This window comes from Protopterus annectens, chromosome 4.part0 (assembly GCF_019279795.1).
Source record: "Protopterus annectens isolate FY-2018-M chromosome 4.part0, PAN1.0, whole genome shotgun sequence".
NCBI classification, from domain to species: Eukaryota; Metazoa; Chordata; order Ceratodontiformes; family Protopteridae; genus Protopterus; species Protopterus annectens.
Window position 1 is genome coordinate 420421026 of NC_056733.1, and position 19455 is coordinate 420440480.

A 19455-nucleotide genomic window follows, 5' to 3' on the forward strand; every position below is an offset into this window, starting at 1 on the left:
CTACTTTGACATCGCCTATCTTAGAGGGATCTTGTTCACCAAACCTGTCCCCCAGGTCTTCTAGGAGTCTGTCTGATGATGACATGGAGAGGGTGGTGCACAGACTATTGAAGTCGCCAGTGCTGGCAAAATTGTTCTCGACTCCAACCGAACAGGTTTTGGAACCCTTTAAGAGTGTGACATCCACTGTTGTTCCTCCTCCGAGCCAGGCTGGATCTTCAAAGCCAGAGGGCCAAGTACCACTTGCTGTAGACCCGTCAGTTCCGGGACCCCTTCTGGATATTCTGGAACCAATCTCTGCTCCGACACTCTCTGTGCCATCCATTGCGTCTAGGAGCTGTAGCTCTCCAGTCGGCCCCGAGGGAGATGCTCGGACCCAAGCTTCTTTGATTCCAAGTCTACCTCTCGGTGCTTCGCTTGGCTCTTACATCAGCTTCAGAGCCAGTCTCCCTGAAGCCAGGGGTTTTCTCTGTTTCTGCGGAACCAGGGTTGCCCTCTGAGCTGGTGGGTTCAGCTTTCAAACTGATGAGCTCTACACAGGGATACTGGCATTCCTCCCCCCAAAACTCTGGCTACTGTCTCGGCACCACCCCCTCCACTGGATGGCAGAGATTCAGAGCCTCAGGAACCCTCATTGGATGAACCCCACTCTTCCGATGCCTCCCCAGAATACCCTTCTGAGGAGCCCTCTCTGAAGTGGACATGCAAGAGGAAGCATATAGACTCCCCTGATGAGTCTTGTCACCTCAGACACTGACCTCGAGGAGTCAGAAGGGTCCCCATGGCCGTTCTCTGAAGATATCTCATTTGCAGATATCCTTGAGATCCTAAAAGAGAGAGGCGGCTGGAACCCCATCACCCCTTCCGATGAGGAGTTCGTGTACCTGAAGGCCTGTGGATCTCAACATTTCAGCTTTCTGGGTGTCTCCACCTTTTGATGAGCTGATGGAGTTGGTCAGTCGAAAGGCGTGGGAGTCACCTGACACTATGGAACCAGTCCCTTGGAGGCCAAACAAGTTTTTGTCATCTCCCACTGGAAAGGATTTTCTTACGAAAGGTGTGTCAGTAGATGCTGTGGTGGTGGCAGCAGCCACCAAGAAGGAACTTAATGAGACATCCTCATCTGTTCTTCCTCCAAACAAAGATTCTGGAACGATGGACAGATACGGCAAGCGTGTCTTTTCGTCAGTGACTTTTACACTCAGATTGCTTAACTATCTCACAGGCTACATAGAGATCTGAAGGAAATAGGTGGTACTCTACAAGATTCATTGGCTGAGGGGGTAACAGAGAAAGTCACCTCCCAGCTGTCCACCTTTAAAATCCATCATCAACTCCTCCATGAGACTGATATATGCAGTGGATGGAGCGAGTAGGGCAGTGGGTTCAGGGGTTTCCTTGAGGAGACTCCCCTGGATGCGCTTGTGTAATTTTGCGGAACCTTCTAAGTCTACCTTTACCAACTCCCCTTTTGATGGTTCCTCACTTTTTGGACCTAAAGTTAAAGCACACTCACCAGATGCGAGCAGGGAGGGAAAACTCTCTCTGGTGTTGGAATACGTTTTTCAGTACCTTCAAGACCTTACCCTAAAGGTCAGAAGAGTGGGAAAATGTGGTTCAAAAGATCCCTGGGAGCTTTCCAAGACGCACAAGGTGCATCCTTCCCCAGGGGCAGAGGGGAGGCAACAGTGGTAGACATCCTAGAGAAAGAGGGGGTCCACAAAACCAGGGTGACTGTGATTCATTTCGCGGATGTGTCTACCAGCGCTCCTGAAAGGAGGCCCGTCTGCTCTACTTTGGAGGTAGTCAGGGGATGTTTATCTTTGTCTTTTGTGATATTTTGCCAGGCTTCTGGGTACAGGTTGGGTACAAAGCCTAATATCCAGTGGCTATTCCATTCCCTTTTGCCATCCTCTCCCACACATCAGAACAATCCCAGATGTTCCACCTAGTCTAAGGGAGCAAGCAACTATAGAAATACAAACGTTGCTGGACAAAAGAGTTATCCAAAAAGTCCCCACAGATCACATAGGGTTCGGAACTTACTCAGGACTATTTTTAGTATTAAAAAGAACAGGGGACTGGAGACCCATGTTGGATTTCGGCAAACTGAACGAATCTGTCAATAAGTCCAAGTTCCGAATGGTGACACTGCAGTCAATACTTCACTTTTTAGGGAAAGACGATTGGATGTGCTCAATAGACCTCCAAGATGCGTACTACCACATAAAGATGGACAGAGCATCAAGGAGTCATTTACGTTTCCGGCTGGGAGCCAGTCATTATCAATTCCGAGCCGTGCCCTTTGGTCTCACTACAGCCCTTAGTGTGTTCACCAAATGCATGGCAGTAGTAATGGCTCACTTGAGACGTTATGGATTCCAAGTGTTTCTGTATCGGGATGATTGGCCACCACCAAGCATCTACTTCAACAAGCCAGGGATGTGACATTGGAAATGTGTACTCAGCTAGGCATAACAGTCAATTTGCAAAAGTCTGCCTGGTTGCCCTGTCATCATATTACCTTCATAGGCGCAGACCTAGACACTGTGTTTCTATGATGGCACATCTTCCAACTGACAGAATTTCTGCCCTCAGACAGCAAATACTCCACCTTCTTCCCAAGCACAAGGTAAAGGCAAAGGTAGTTCTGAAACTTCTAGGAACCATGACTTCGACCATAACTCTAGTTCCTCTCACCAGGATGCATATGAGAATCCTTCATTGGCTCCTGTTTTCTCAGTGGTCACTACAAGAACTTCCTATGCCCCACGTGATCAGAATAATGGAGTCATGCAAAAGGGATCTACGGTGGTGGACTCCTCCAATTATCTGACCATTGGGAGACACTTTTTTCCACAACAACCTGTTGCTGCAGTGACCACAGACGCTTCTCAGATAGATTGGAGGGGGCATTATCTGGGAAGGACAGTCCAAGGCATATGGCAAGACCACGAGGCCCATTTGCACATCAGTGTTCTTGATATGAGAACAGTGCTTCTGGCATTGCAGCATTGCAGGTACTCCATGACTCTCTTCCACTAGGAACGATTGCAATCCAGTCAGACAATATGTCGGTGGTATGGTACATAAACAAGGAGGAACCAGATCATACCCACTTTGTCAAGAGGCCCTGAGAGTTTGGCAATGGGCAATCACTTCCCAATGCTTTCTAGTAGCAATGCACATCCCAGGGGAAATCCAACATGATAGCGGACAAGCTCAAGAGGGCAGTATTAATGCCCCACCAGTGGTCTCTAAACCAGAGCATAGCGGAAGAGATTTTCTGGAAATGGGGCCAGCCTTGCTGCGATCTTTTTGCAACTCCCATGAATACCAAAGACAGCAGTTCCTTTGCCCTAATCCCCCCTGGGGGGAGACACCGAGAGATGTTCTTGTTCATGATTGGCCCTCGGGACTTCTTTATGCCTTTCCCCTGTTTCCCCTCATACCCAAAGTCATCCAGAAAGCAAAATCCTTGGAAAGAAGGCTGATTCTCATTGCCCCATATTGGCCTCATCAGATTTGGTTGCCCTTCCTCTGGCCTCATCTGCAGGAGAAGCCATGGGTTTTAGACCCAGTTCCAAACCTTCTGACCCATATGTCAGGAACACTTCATCCTTCTCTCCACACCCTCAATTTTGACAGCATTGTTGCTCCACTTCCAAACTTAGGTTTCAAGACTTCACTCCAGTAGTCAGACACATTTTGATATCCTCTCATAAAGATTTTAACAGAAAATTATATACTAGTAAATGGAAGAGGTTCTCCTACTGGGCGCAAATCAGAAACATTAACCTCTTCTCTGCTCCAGTTGACTCTATTTTAGAATTTCTTACTGAGCTATTTCAGCAAGGCTCTGATGCAACTACAATTAGAGTCCAACTGGCGGCAATCTCAAATTTCCACATTGGTGAATTTTTCTCCTAACCTAATGTCACACAGATTGTGTAAACCATTCTTAAAAGGCACTTCTTTATTGAGACCTCCTTTTAAAGAACCTCTTTATCCTTGGGATTTAAATTTTGTACGGTCTCATCTAACATTAAAGCCATTCGAGCCCTCCTCATCTTGTGACCTCAGATTTCTTTCTTGGAAGACTATACTTCTAGTAGCGGTAACATCTGCAAGAAGAGGCCCAGAGTTTCAAGCACCATCAATCAAACCACCCTATTTGATTTTTCATAAGGATAGGATATCGCTAAGAACTAATCCATCATTTCTACCTAAGGTTTGTTCTCAATCCAATCTAAACCAATTTATTGAGCTGCCAGTCTTTTCTCCCAATCATAACAACAAGGCAGAGTATAAACTCTATCAATTGGATGTGCATAGACAACTCAGATTCTATCTCCATAGAACTAAAGATTTCAGAAAATGTCTTTCTCTGAAGCAAAGAAAGGGCATGCCATTTTCAAAATTCACACTTTCAAATTGTATCACTTTTATATACACCTCCAATAATAGAAATTTGCCATTCAAAATTAGGGGTCATTCAACCAGAGCATTGGCAACATCCTCTGCTTTCCAGGCCAGGATGTCAATGGACAGTATTTGTGTTGCTGCCATGTGGGCGAATCCTCATATGTGTGTTACTCATTACAAAGTTGATTTGGCTTCCAGGGACAGGGCTTCATTTGGTTCCATTGTGCTCAAAGGTGTACTCCTGTAGAAGAAGTTATGTACTCACCATAACGTTTCATGTTTGTTGTCCATCTCACCCTTCCTTCTTACAACCCTCCCACCTTCCCACAGCCAAAGACTCCTAGAGGACCTGGTGGACAATTGATTGCTCTGATAAATGAGCTCCTTTGACTCTCCTTGTTTTTTTTCTTGACCTAATGTCATATGGTTATTTTAGTCTTTGTAATAGTTAGCAGCAAACTAGATCTGGAAATTGCACCACTGCATGATGGGATACCTACTCTGCCACGAGCCAAGTTAGAGACTTCAAGCTAGTGTATTTGGCCGAGTTGAAGCTGAGGATTGGCTCCGAACTCATCCAGTAAGAATGAAGGATGAGATGGACAACAAACATGGAACGTTATGGTGAGTACATAACTTATTTTTTATTCACATGATAAATCATTAAATAGGTACTTGAATCAGATGACTTGACCTCAAATTTCCAAAAACAGACTGAAAAAAAACTGGGATAGAACTTAGGAAAAAATACATCCTTGGAGGGCGAAACAGTACTTTTATTAGGCGAGAAGTTCAGGAATTATTCAGTACCGTGATTCCATTGTCCTCAACTTGTGTCCTTTAAGATAGGTGGAAATGTTTAAGCTGTTTGTATTAGAAGCAGTTTTGAATGTGAATCCACATTTAGTCATTGCACAAGGCTATGTGCAACAAGTCTGAACCTCTAGAAATGTTGTTCTTTTGATTCTAAAGAATATAAAAGGATTTGTCCTCTCAGGGATTCAATAGTCTGAACCTCTAGAAATGTTGTTCTTTTGATTCTAAAGAATATAAAAGGATTTGTCCTCTCAGGGATTCAATAATCATTTTTTTTTACACTACATGATCATTTTGTATTACACTGAATCCCAAGAAGTCTTCCCCCTTTCAATGTGTCCTTTTAATTTTTCTGTTCTAATCCATTTTTTTTCTAATTTAGTCGACTTTATCAGGTAGCCAAACTTTACCTATATGCGCCATCGGCTGGCCTCTTCACATGCCCACTGGCGATGACAGATGGAGCTGCCAAAGTCATCGAGGTAAGTTTACAGACTGAATTGTGCATGCAATACAGGTAAGGAATTTCGTACTGTGTTTTTGACATTAAGGATGATGATTCTCCATTGATTTGGCCTTTCTGATTTCATATTTGTAGATTAAAATTTTAAATATCTTGATCTGCCATATAGTTTTTCCAGCACATACATGTACATCTATTAGCATTATTTTGCTATATATAGCAGTATTATATATATGTATGTGTATATATATATATATATATATATATATATATATATATATTTTTTTTTTTTTTTTGCTTTATTGCATTGTGTAGGCACTAGGCAAAACAATGACAAGATGAACAAAACAGATCATTTTTCATTTGAAAGTACAGTGCATTTCTGAATAAATGTGATGAATATCAAACTGTTCATTGCAGAGCTATATTTTTAAATATCAAAACTGTTTATAAGAATGTTAGGAAAAGTACATTTATTATAAAAATGAAACATTTTGTTTACTCCATTGCCCAGAAGATAACAGGTTAGGTTCTTAAAACTTGCCTCATACTTTGAATGTTTTATAATTTATCTTGCTCAACTGAAAACAGAATTTCTTTTATATTTATTGACATTTGATCATGAATGGTAGTGAAAATGGTAAATAAAATTTAATGCATACCACAGTGTGGTCTGAACAATGGCAAACAGCTCCAAAAATAAGCATCAGTAAAATGGTTAGAGTCACTGACTGTCAACCATGATGGGGTCCTGTGGGAAAGTTCCTTTTCAGGTCAGCAGCTTTAGCATAATGATCCTATTCATTCCATCCATCTGCTCTGACTTATGGGTCCTCAAGTTTCATGTTGGAAGTAACCCGGTAAAATTAGTGCTCCTGCCTCAAGCTCCTTTAAGAATTTTTCCCATAATGCCTTTGTGTGTGCCATCATAGTGCTCAGATACAGATCTCTGAGCTCTGCAAAAGCTAAGTAATTCTCCTTTTCCTAAAAAATTGGAATGTAACACATTATCCATTCTTCCTCAGTGGCCTGTGCCTCCTCCCAAGCCCTGAATAACTTTGTAGCAGGCCAAGCTGCTTCTTCCCATCTCAGGATACAGAATGTTACCGTTTAGAAGATAGAATTTTGATTCTAACCTGTAACATAGTTTCCATTCACTTCTTTGCACCCTAAAAGAAACTAGGAGATTTGCTACAAGAAGACTTGCATCCAGAAGTGGAAGAAAATTGTTTCTTGAATATTCTCAAAGTGCCAAGACCCACTGAATTCTCTAGCTATAGTCCTCTTGAATTATCTACCAGGCAAAGCTTGTAGTAGTGTACAGTACATGTGCTTTTAACCGAGTCTGTTATCTAATATTTTAAGTAGTTGCCTTGCATCTGTGCTAGTGGGCCCAAATGTCACTGTCAAAGCATAATGCTCTGCAGCTTCTGCTTTTGTGCTAGAATTTTCTGCATGATTTCAAGAATTCCATATTTTAAGACCTCTCTGAAGGGTGTTCTACATTTTACACCCCCCCCCCCAAAAAAAAAAAAAAGGCCTACCTGTCCATCCTAGAAATGTAACTTTATGGTGGAAAAGTCAACTTTAACCATTTGAAATAGCTAATTCTGTAGTCTAAGTAGCTTTCCTGAAATGTACTTATTGTAGTTGCAGTAATCTTATTAAGAAAGATTTCAAAGTTAAAAACGCAGGTGTGCAGACCACCTTTTGCAGAGACTAGTCCTTAAATCATGCAAAAAGTTGTCTTTGCCATCTCTCTCAACCAATTAATTTGGTTTCCTGTCTTTTATCCATATTCTCAAAATGAGAGAGAGCATCTTCTACATATAACAGATATCCACAGATAGCCAAGATATTGCACCAGGAAAACAGATATTTTGTATCCTTCAAGAAAAGGAGAGTTACCTGTAAAAAGGTCAAATTCTGGTTAAGCATTTGGCCCACTGTATTGGCCTTTTGCTGCTAGAAGTTCTGGAAATATTTGCAGGGCATTGTTAGAGCACATGTTATTACTGCAGAGCTACTTCAGTAGCACAAATTGATACGCCCAGTCTAGAGCCAGAATAGGCTTTGACACAGTTCAGTGTACAAGAATTTTGTAATTCTCCATTTTTGAGGGGTTCTTAAGTAGTGCATCGGATTCTTTTCAGATCTATCTTATGTTTTACTGTTAAAGTGATCCTCCTTGAAGAACAAAATGCAGTAAACCATTGAGGCGTCTGTATAAAAGAAGAGCTTTGTTCCCTTCACTTCCTCTATGGGGTGTTGTGCATTGTTAGTGTATGCTTAATGTTTCTTAGTACTAGCACTTTGCACAAGTTTGCTAGTGTTAAGGATACTCGTTTTCATTTTATATTATCTCAGTCAGCACTGGAATTTTGTCTGCCATAAACAAACTTCCTCTGCAGAGACATCAGGCTTGAAGAAGCAAAGACAAGGGCATACAAGTGCTAGGTTAGTATTGTGTCATCTGTGTACTTACTTTTGCAGGTGTAGGACCAGTGTTAACTTTCACTCCAGGAAGGGACAGCTTGGAAAACCCCAGTAGATCAAGGTATAGCAGAAGGTGGGTAAACCCAAATGCTGTGATTTACTGTTAGTGTAACCTATGATAAGCTGTCTATCTCGCCTTCATTCTTGCTGGTTGGGTTCGGAGCCGATCCTCTGCTCCGACTCGGCCATCTTCTAAAGCTCGAGAGCTGAGGCCTCCCCATATCCCATGATGCCTGGCACTAGATACCCAGATCTCGTTTGCCGCTTCTGCTGCGAGGTTGTCTTACTGGCTCAGGTCGTATATTTTTTATTATTCTCTGTTTTTTTGATAAAAAATAGTAGTTTTAGTGTATTTTGTAAACTTTAGTGTTCTATCTTTTAGCGATAACTTTAAGTGTATATTTTTTCCCTACTGTATTCCCTGTCCCTTCAGAAAACTCGTTTTAGTTAGAGAGTCCCCCCCTCTCTCTTTTCTGTTTTAGCCATTTAAGTTAGAGACTAATCTATTCCTTAAAAAAAAAAAAAAAAAAAAGTATATATAGTCTAGTTGTTATTGTTAGGCTTTGTGATTGTTGTTTGGGTGTGGTATTTGTGTGTGTGTGTCTGACAGTTATCCTACCCAAATTGTTTAGTTTGTGTATTGGGTTTTGGTATTCCTTTCTTTAGTTAAGTCTAAGGATACCAAGGTGTCCGGATTCAAGAAGTGTGATTCATGCTGTCAGAAGATGTCTCTGACAGATGGTCACACTTCTTGTGTCTATTGTCTTGGCGCCGTGCACCTGCAGGACTCTTGTTTGGTCTGCCATGCTTTCAGTCCAAGAGTCCTGCAGGAGCATAGGAATAAATTAATCCTATGGGGTTTGCTTAAACCCAAGGAGTCACTGGCAAAGGCTCAGCCTGTGACGTCCTCTAAGCCACCTAAAACTTCGGCTCCCAGCTCGGAGCCGTCGTTAGGTGAAGCTACCACTTCTGCTTCAATTCTGGCTGGAATCGATGCTCCTGCCTCTCAGTCGGTTCTGACACATACTTCGGAGCCGTCTGGGAGTCGAAAAAGATCCAGGTCTCCCTCCCTGGAGTCGATACGCTCGGCTCTGAGGTCTACTTTGCTCCAATTGGAGCGCAGTCATCGGTCCTCCCACTCTTCTCGGTCATCGAGATCATCATATCACGACTTGGAGAGAATGGTCAGCAGGTTTTTAAAATCGCAGGCCTTAGCAAAAATGTTGTCCAGCCCCCCTTAACAGGGTTCGGCTCCGTCCTTGTCTGCAGTCATTCCTCCTCCGACTCCCTTGAGTTCAGAGCTGGAGTTTGTGGGGGTTCGAATTGTGGAACCTTTGGCACTGATTCCTTCTCTTTCGGTTCCATCGTCGGCTCCGATCACTTCCTTGGTACCGTCCTTGGCGGGATCTGGGCACCGAGACTCCCTTGTCGGCTCCAAGGGGGTGAGTGGCATCGGACCCTTGTCCGACCCCGTTCTCCCCCTCGGAGCTTTGGCACAGGTGAGCTCGGCTCCTACATCGGCTTCGGAGCCATCCCTCTCGGTGCGGAGAGGGATTCTGATATCCTCGAACTGGAGCCTTCTCAGCATCTGAGCAGGCCTTCGAGGTCATGAGGAGTGTGCTGGCTCCTGAGTCAGCCCCACGATCTTCCCCTTCGGCTCCTCCCCCTATGGTGCCTGTGCCTGCCTCTGCCCCTCCTCCAGACTCCAAGCGTGGGGAACCAACGCTCCAGGGCACCCCATTGGGTGTATCTTCCTCTTCCAAGACCTCCCCTGATCATTCAGAGGAGCCATCTCGTAAGAGGAAATGCAAGAGGAAGCATGTTGACTCCCCTGAGTCTGTTACATCAGATACAGACTTAGAGGAGTCGGAAGGGTCCCCGAGATCCCCCTCTGAAGATGTCTCATTCTCAGACATCCTTGAGATGCTTAGGCAGGGGGGGAATTGGTCTACCCTTAGCCCTTCAGAGGATGAGTCTGTATTCCTGGATGCGTTTGGATCCCGACCCTCCACCTCCTGGGTGTCTCCGCCTTTCGACCCACTCATGTCTGTGGTGGCTCGGAAGGTATGGTCAGCTCCAGACACAGTGGAACCGACCCCTAGAAGACCTGTCAAATTCATAACTGCACCACAAGACAAACAGTTTTTGACCAAAGGTGTCCCCGTTGATGCCATGGTGGTAGCGGCAGCCACAAAGAAGGAGTTGGCTGAAACTTCTTCATCTGTCCATCCCCCTAACAAGGAGACTAGGACGATGGACAAATATGGGAAGCGGATGTTCTCTTCAGCGACTTTATCCATGAAGTCTCTGAATTATTTGTGCCACTTTACCCGTCTTCAGAGGGATCTCCTTAAAGAGCTTGGAGATACCCTCCAAGATCCATCAGCTGAGGGGGCCCAGGCTAAGGTAGCTTCCCAGCTGGCGACTCATAATTCAGTGGTGAACTCCTCCATGAGGCTCATTTCTTATGCAGCCGATGGTGCGAGTAGAGCCGCAGGCACAGGCGTTGCCCTAAGGAGACACGCTTGGATGCGGCTTTGTAACTTTGCGGAATCTTTCAGAGCGTCTTTCACCAGCACCCCCTTTGATGGTTCCTCTCTCTTTAGATCACAGGTGAAGGACACCCTTACCAGGTGTGAGCAGGAAGGCAAGACTCTCTCTGCTGTGGGAGTCCGTTTTTTCATTCCTTCCAGACTATATCCCAAGGGTCAGAAGAGTGGAAGAATGTGGTTCCGGAAATCCCAGGGAGCCTTGCCGGACACACGGGGTGAGTTCCCCTTCAGGGGGCAGAGGAGGGAACAATAACAGACGCCGCCCTCGTGGCAGAGGGGGTCCGCAAAACCAGGGCAGCAGAGAATCTTTCTCTGACGAGCCCTTCCAGCATCCCTGAAGGGTTGCCCAGCTGCCCAGTCGGGGGAAGATTATCGCTGTACCCAAGAGTCTGGCAAGACATAACACAAGACAAATGAGTACAGTCAGTTATTTCCGGAGGCTACAGAATTCCCTTTGTTCGCACTCCCTTGTTGTCAAACAAGTCCCTTCCAGATGTTCCACCCAATCTAAGGGATCAAGCAGTTCAGGAAGTTTCAAAACTGCTAAGAAAAGGGGCCATCCAGCAAGTCCCAGCAGAACTAGCAAGGATCCGGAATTTACTCAAGGTTCTTTTTGGTACCAAAAAAGACAGGGGACTGGAGACCCATTCTGGATCTCAGCAGACTAAACAGGTCTGTACAAAGAACGAAGTTTCAGATGGTCACGCTACAGTCCATTTTACCCTTTCTGGGTCAGGACAATTGGATGTGCTCCATAGATCTTCAGGATGCGTACTACCACATCAAAATGGACAGGCGCTCCAGAAGATTCCTTCGCTTCCGGCTGAGATCCAGCCATTATCAGTTCAGAGCTCTGCCCTTTGTTCTCACCACAGCCCCAGGGTGTTCACCAAATGTGTGGCAGTAGTTATCGCTCACCTAAGACGGCAAGGATTCCAGGTGTTAACATACCTAGACGACTGGCTCCTCACTGCTACCACCAGGCATCACCTTCTGTGAGCCAGAGACTACACTATCCAAACTTGTTCCAGACTAGGTATCACAATAAATTTTGAAAAATCTGCGTTGTCGCCCTGTCAGTCTATCACCTTTATAGGCGCAGATTTAAATACAAAAGACAGGTCAGCCAGCCTTCCACCAGACAGGGTGTTAGTCATTCAGCGACATGTCCAGGTTTTGTTGGGATGCAAGAAAATTCAGGCCAGGTTCGTCCTCCAAACCCTGGGTCTCATGGCAGCAGTGATCATACTCGTCCCTCTGGCTCTTTTTCACATGAGGATCCTCCAGTGGCTTCTTTTCACCCAATGGTCCTTCCAGCAACTTCCCATGTCTCTCATGATTATTATCACAGAAGCATGCAAAAAGCACCTTGCGTGGTGGATGGTCTCCTCATCAGTGCCCCTGGGCAGACCATTTGTACTTCCCCCTCCAGTTGCTACGGTGACCACGGATGCCTCCCTGATCGGGTGGGGCATTATCAGGGCAGAACAGTCCAGGGCATCTGGCAACCTCAAGAGTACCATCTGCACATAAACGTCTTGGAGATGAGGGCTGTGCTTTTAGCGCTGCAAGATCTTCAGGACTCTCTTCCTACCAGGACCATTACAGTTCAAACGGACAACATGTCAGTCGTGTGGTACATCAACAAGCAGGGCGGAACCAGGTCCTACCCCCTATGTCGAGAAGCACTCCGACTCTGGCAGTGGGCGATCTCTTCCCAACGGTTTCTGACCGCAACGCACATCCCTGGGAGATCCAACGTCATAGCAGGCAGGCTGAGCAGAGCTATTCTCATGCCTCACGAGTGGTCTCTGAATCACGTGGTGGCGGACCAAATCTTCTGCAAATGGCGACATACTTGCTGCGACCTCTTTGCCACCCCCTTCAACAGCAAGTGCAGCAACTTCTTCTCTCTCCTTCTACTTCCGGGACATTCGCCCAGAGACGCTCTAGTCCACGATTGGCCTCAGGGACTTCTGTATGCATTCCCTCCCTTCCCCTAATTCCCAAGCTGATACAGAAAGCTACTGTATTGGGCTGCAAAATGATCCTCATTGCTCCTTACTGGCCTCGACAAATATGGTTCCCGTTCCTGCATCATCATCTTCTCGAGCAGCCTTGGACTCTGGACCCAGTTTCAAATCTTCTGATCCATCAATCAGGCTGGCTGCACCATTCCCTACAATCGCTCCAGCTCACTGCTTGGTTGCTCCACTTCCAACCTTAGCCAGGCTTCCTGATATCTCCCAATCGGTGCATGAAATCATTTTATCATTGCACAAGTCTACCACTAGAAAAACTTACGCTAGTAAGTGGAAGCGTTTTTCTTCCTGGGCAGAGGCTAAGAGTATAGACCCCTTTTCAGCCCCTGTACACCACATCTTGGAATTTCTTGCGGAGCTCTTTCATACCGGGTCCACTTCCGCTACAATTAGGGTGCAGTTAGCTGCAATTTCAAATTTTCACATTGGCCTGTCAGAAAGTAATATAATGTCTCATAAGCTTTGCAAAGCCTTTCTTAAAGGGACCACTCTGCTCAGGCCACCAGTGAGAGATCCTCCACCCCCGTGGGAATCTGAATTTGATTCTAGCTTCTCTAATTTTGCCCCCTTTCGAACCTGCAGCTTTGTGTTCTTTGAAGTTTTTATCTTGGAAAACACTTTTTCTGGTAGCAATCACCTCAGCCAGAAGAGTTTCGGAACCTCAGGCTCTTTGTATCCGTCCCCCGTACCTGGTATTCCACAATGACAGGGTTGCTCTCAGGACTAATCCTTCCTTCCTTCCTAAGGTCTCTTATGAGAATAACTTGAATCAGTCCATTGACCTTCCTGTGTTTTTTCCCAACCATTCCAACAGGGCGGAATATAAGTTGAATCAGTTAGATGTTCACAGGCAACTACGCTTTTATTTGCATAGGACTAAGGACTTCAGAAAATCGGACCAGCTTTTCCTTTCTTGTGCAGAGGGTAAACAAGGTCTACCAGTCTCAAAAGTAACCTTATCCAGGTGGTTGACTTCTGTCATCACTTTTATATATCCGCTAAGGAATAAACAATTGCCTGTTAAACCAAAAGGTGACTCCACCAGAGCATTAGCCACTTCTGCAGCTTTTCAGGCTAAGTTGCCCATGGAATCTATTTGTGACGCGGCCACGTGGGCCAACCCTCATACTTTCATCCTGCATTATAAGTTGGATGTGGTTTCCAGGAGCAGAGCTGATTTTGGTTCCACTGTTCTGAAGAGTTTGTTCCATTGAGCCACCCAGGATATTAGGTGCTAGGGACGCTGGCCCAACCAGCAAGAATGAAGGTGAGATAGACAACTTAACATAAAGAAGTTATGTACCTACCATAACGTTCCATGTTAGTTGTCTCCTCTCGCCTTCTTTCTTGCGTCCCACCCTCCATCCCCCTATCCTAGTAGACTGAGAAAAGTTCTCTATGGGTTTTCACTGGCTGAGTCTTCTCTGGCTATTCCACTCTACCTGGTAGTCTCTATGGTAGGTTTTATGTATTATAGGATAGGATTCCTTCATTATTTTGTTTGCTGTAAGTCTTACCAAATGAGATCTGGGTATCTAGCGCCAGGCATCATGGGATATGGGGAGGCCTCGAGCCAGTAAACAGCTCTAGAGCTTTAGAAGATGGCCGAGTCGGAGCCGAGGATCGGCTCCGAACCCAACCAGCAAGAAAGAAGGCGAGAGGAGACAACTAACATGGAAAGTCATGGTAGGTGCAGAACTTCTTTTTCAAAGCTCTTTTGTTACAGGAAATATCTTGCACAGCTAAATTATTATCATAAATTACTCTGCTGAATCCGTGAGCAACTTAGTTCCACATGGGATATTGACAGTCAGGCTTCTCTAACCTCAGAAAGTTTTGAGCTCTTTTTTTGTGCTTTTTCCCTTGCCGTGCACAACCATTATTTAAGCAGCCGTAAGGGAGTTTTTAGTTCTCTGGCACCAACTTCACCTGATCAGCTAGTTATATGTACTTGCAAAAGTGAAAGCCAATTATACCGTCTTCTCTCCATATGTGAATTCATGCTGTGCCAAGATAGACTCCCATGAGAATGAGGCTTGGCAGACTCTCATGTACATCCCTAACCAATGCATTTATGCCATATACACATTTCTTCCAATAGATGCTGGCACTGCAGCAGGCCAAACTGCTCCCTTCTGTCAGGATGGGCAAGCCAGCATCTGATGCCCACTGCCGCCGCCTCTTGCTGGTTTTTCCAGCACGTAATGTATATTACTAGCAAATTCCTGACCATCTGGCTCACAGTCTGTGCTTTATTCTTGTATCCTGCAGGTGTTAGATGTGACACCAAAACCTGTGAACCTCTGGAGTTCGTGGAGTGTTTTTGTTCTCTCCATTTTCCTCCCCACTAAAGACCAACAGAGGCTTAATGCTTTCGTGCTGTCTTTTTTTTAAACAAGAAACATCTTTATTAAATCATCACTTATGAATTAGGCATGCATACATTTATATAAATGAAAACAAACCATATTGACATTTTTAGTTTCAAACATTATACATCATATATAATCCACTGTAAAGTAATTGTCATTTGAACATTACATAGCTCATTCAATTCCTGCCTTCCATTAAACCTCATTACTTCTCCAAAACTTTATTCTGTATGTCCTTGTGGCATAAGGTGTAAATATAGTAAGCTAAAAAAGAAAGAACAGAGTTAAAGAAAGGTTAGAGTCCCTCAATTTATATTTTGTGAAGCTGAGTTGGTCTATTAACCAGTTTAAGTGCAACCTAGAGCAGTGGATGGGGAATAGGAAATTTACACTGGACTTGGCACCCATGTCCCTTATGGACAGAAGTAGCTTATAAATGTCTGGCCTTTATTGTCCAGTTTGGATACAAGACATCATTATTCTGTTGAGAAAATTTGGCTAGGCTTAGAAAGCCCCCCCCCCCCAGTCATTAGCAAATCCCTTTTTTTTTTCTACGTAAGTTGTTTTTACCCTTTTCAAAAGATCCCGCCTGCAGTTTTTTTTATTTTGTTACTATATTAACTACTTCTAGTATGGTTGGTTTAGACTTTGATTTCCATTTTGTAGTAATTGCTTTTTTGGCAGCCCCCAGTATTACACTCAACAAGGCCTTAATATATGTAGGCAATTCCAATTCTGTGTCACAGCTCAAAAAAAAATTTCCTTACTTAGACGTTATTTCCTCACCTAGTATTTCTGACAGAGTATTTTGCAGGGAATTTTTAAAGTCTGCCACCTCATTACACTACCAAAAAATATGTTCCCAGTTACCTGTTTCTTCCCCATCAGACTTCTAGCATTTGAAATCTACATTTGGAAACATTATTTAGACTCTGCTTGGGGTATAAAATACCTATGCAAACACTTCCAATCAAAAATCCTAAATCTTCCAGACTTTGCATATTTGAGAGTCATACATGTATCCACCTGTTAAACTTCTCTGATTTATTCCCATAGTTATCATGCAATGTGTTGTATACCCTACTAATTATCCTTTTTAACAGCAGCTTCTGTTCTAGATTCTGCTAAAGTTTCAACCAGTGCTGGTCTTTCACTTAGGATTCCACTATTCCTTTCTCTTTGCCTGTACTCTGATATCAGTCCTTGGTAGGGAAGGCAGTCTCTAGCCTGTGGATTCCAAATGTATTCTTGGCCTCTTCCCATTCTGTTACCTTTCCCTTTCTTATTATTTGTTCCCAATACCTTCGTTACTTTGCCAGTTTTCTCCAGTAAATTCCACCCCCTTGCCTGTTCTCTGTACCCCAATTGCAGTCATCCTTACTGGCAGAATCTACTTTCTCTGTTCCTGTGTTAGCTTAGATCTTATTATACTTTTTGCTACTTTATGAATGCAATATAATATGCATCCAAAATCCCATTCTTTCCTTATTTCTTGAGTTATCCCCCCATGGGCAGAATCTCCTTTTTCCATTCCCATGTTTGCTTAGTTCTCAGAATACTTTCTGTTGCTTTATGAGTATAGTATTATGTATGGCTATTGTTATTCTCCTTAAGGATCTGCATCCAAAATCTCTGTCTACCCTTATTTCTTCCCCCCCTCCCCCCGTTTCATCATCTTCCCTTTCCACTTTGAATTATAACTTCCCTGCTTGTGCCATGTTATAGGAGTCTTATGTAGCTCTGGAACACCCTTCAAATCAGGTTATTCCCAAACCACCTTCTTCTATTGGAAGGATCAACTTATCCCACTTGACTCTTGCCCTGTTCCCCTCCCAGATAAAATCCTTCAACTCTTTATTAATTGCTATCCACAGCTTCTCTTCTGGTTGAAAAACAAATTGCCTGACCCATGTATAAAACTAAAGGGACTAAAACATTTTCTCTGCTTGTATCTTGATATCCAAATCCATAAAACAGCGCTTCCATTTTCTCAGTTTTTTTATTATCTTTTGTTTAGTTGCTTCCCACATATCCTTAGCTGCCATAACAGAATCCTTTTTAACCCATACTCCTAAGTACTTAATTTTATCATGTCCCCATAAGCAATGGGTATGGCTGAACCAATCCATGTGTGGTACATAATTTACAGCTGTTATCTTTATTTTATCTTCATTCATTTTGTATCCCAAAAAAACTCAAGATTGTCTGAGTCTTCCACAACACTGAGATGTCCTTTTCTGGTTTAATCAGATACAAAATAATCTTATCTGCAAATTAAGCCAACTTTTCTTGATTACCATACCAGTTATATCCTTAAATTTCTGAGTCCCTTGTTTTCTTTGCCATTGGTTCTAAATGTACAGCAAATAACAAAGGGAAAAGAGAACACACTTTCCTGGTTCCTGTATTCAGACAGCACTTATCAGAGAGGAACACCCACCCCGAACTTTAATTTTCACTTGTGATCCCACCTATATCCTCCTAATTATCATAATTATTGTGTCAGGGAATGCAAATACTATCATTGACCTACTCATAAAATCCCAGCTTAGTTACTCTGTCGAATGCTTTCAGTGCATCAAGACCGATCAACCACTGTGGTATTTTCTTGCATTCTGTTTCCCCCTGGAATCCTCATTGTTCTATTAAAGTCATCAGATATTTGACTCACCACCACAAAACCTCGTTGAAATACAGCAATCAATTTTGGCATCACCTTTGCCATTCTTTTAGCCATTGTATACATAAACACTTTATAATCATGGATTCAAATTGAAATGGGCCTATATGAAACTGGATCTGATGGGTCTTTACAATATTTAGGTATTACAGCCACCACAGCTTTCTTTCAGGATGTTAGTGCTTCTCTTCCTTTTAAAATACTGTTAAGCAAAACCTTCCAGATCTTTGTCACTTTCTTCCCTCTACCCTCCAAATTTCCATCTATTCATTGAAACTTTCCTGTAGATTGCTTATACATCACCATTTTTTTATCTCATCTCCTCTTATCTTAACTGCTAATAATTGAGCCTCATCTATCTCTAACCTTGGCGTATTTAATTCTTCCATGAACATTTCCATTTGTACTTTAAATTTCCACATTTCTCTGCTTTGTAAAGATTTTCATAAAATTTACAAAGCATTTCTAATACCTCAACAGGATCTCTGGTTCTTTTCCTTGTAGGCTTCTTAAGCTTGGCAACAACACCTTCTACTATCTTTTGCCTTAGCCGCTGTGCTAAAAGCTTTTGTACTCTGGAGTTATCAAACAACAGTTGTTCAACAGCAGTCTTACTCATGCATATTATCCAGGTAGTTTCTTGTTTTCTCTTTAGCACTGTGCAGTTGCGCCCCTTCTTAATCTGAAATTCCCCCTATTCTGCAGTACTTTAACTTTTGCCAGACCCTCTAAATAATTCTTGTTACTTCTTAACCATATTCCTTTTTTATTTCTACTTTATTTTTAAACTCTGCTTTCATTGTATCCCGCTCCCTAGCCAACTTTTCTGAAGAAATTTCTGTCTTCCCTAATAACTCCCGAATAATTTCCAATACCCATTCCTTAGATTTCTCTCTGTTTAATAGATAGGCGGAGAAGCACTAGCGTCTCATTTTTATTTTACTACCTTTCATTTTTATTTTAGTTTTTATTGGCACATGATCTAAAATAGTTACTGGATGCATATCAAAATTTTAAGTTAAACGCACTTGTTCTTGTGAAATATAATTTCTGTCCATCAAAGCCCAGCTTTTGTATGTTGGGTAATATGTAAATTCTCTCAAAGCTCCTAGTACTGGAATTATCATCTTCCATACCAAGTGTTTTCATAAATTTCTTCAAAAACCTTCTTTTGTTACATTTTCCCTTCTAGGCCCCCCCAGACACATCCTCAGTATTTGCAAATGAAATTCCAGTTCCCATCTGTAAGTAATATTCCCTGCTGAAAGCTCTATTTTAGCAGTTTTAGGTGGAATTTAAATACGTGTTAGCATAAGCCTCCTCCCTTGCCAGTAGCCCACTACTACTTCAAATCTACCATTAATTATATCTTTTTCCCCTTCTATCACTGTTTGAGCTCCTCTAACAGTTAATATAAGTACTTCTTTTCCTTTGCCCAAGATAGTCCGCTGAATAACCATCCTGAAGTCCTTTCTTTATCAAAGTCACATGCTCATTTCTTTCCAAATGTCTCTTGTTTGCACTCTGCATTTCTTAATGTAGTTCACTACTCCTTTTTTGTATATGTGTGTGTGTATATATATATATATATATATATATATATATATAT

At 43.1% G+C, this 19455-nt stretch overlaps 1 protein-coding gene across 1 annotated transcript in view; it reads left to right on the top strand.

The window, feature by feature from the left end:
• Positions 1-19455, top strand: part of LOC122799363 (acyl-CoA dehydrogenase family member 11-like) — a 2063282-nt gene that overhangs the window by 416117 nt on the left and 1627710 nt on the right. Inside the window, exon 3 of the mRNA XM_044068366.1 lies at positions 5624-5723. Within this exon, the coding sequence (XP_043924301.1) occupies positions 5624-5723 (100 nt within the window). The remainder of the gene's footprint in view (positions 1-5623; positions 5724-19455) is intronic.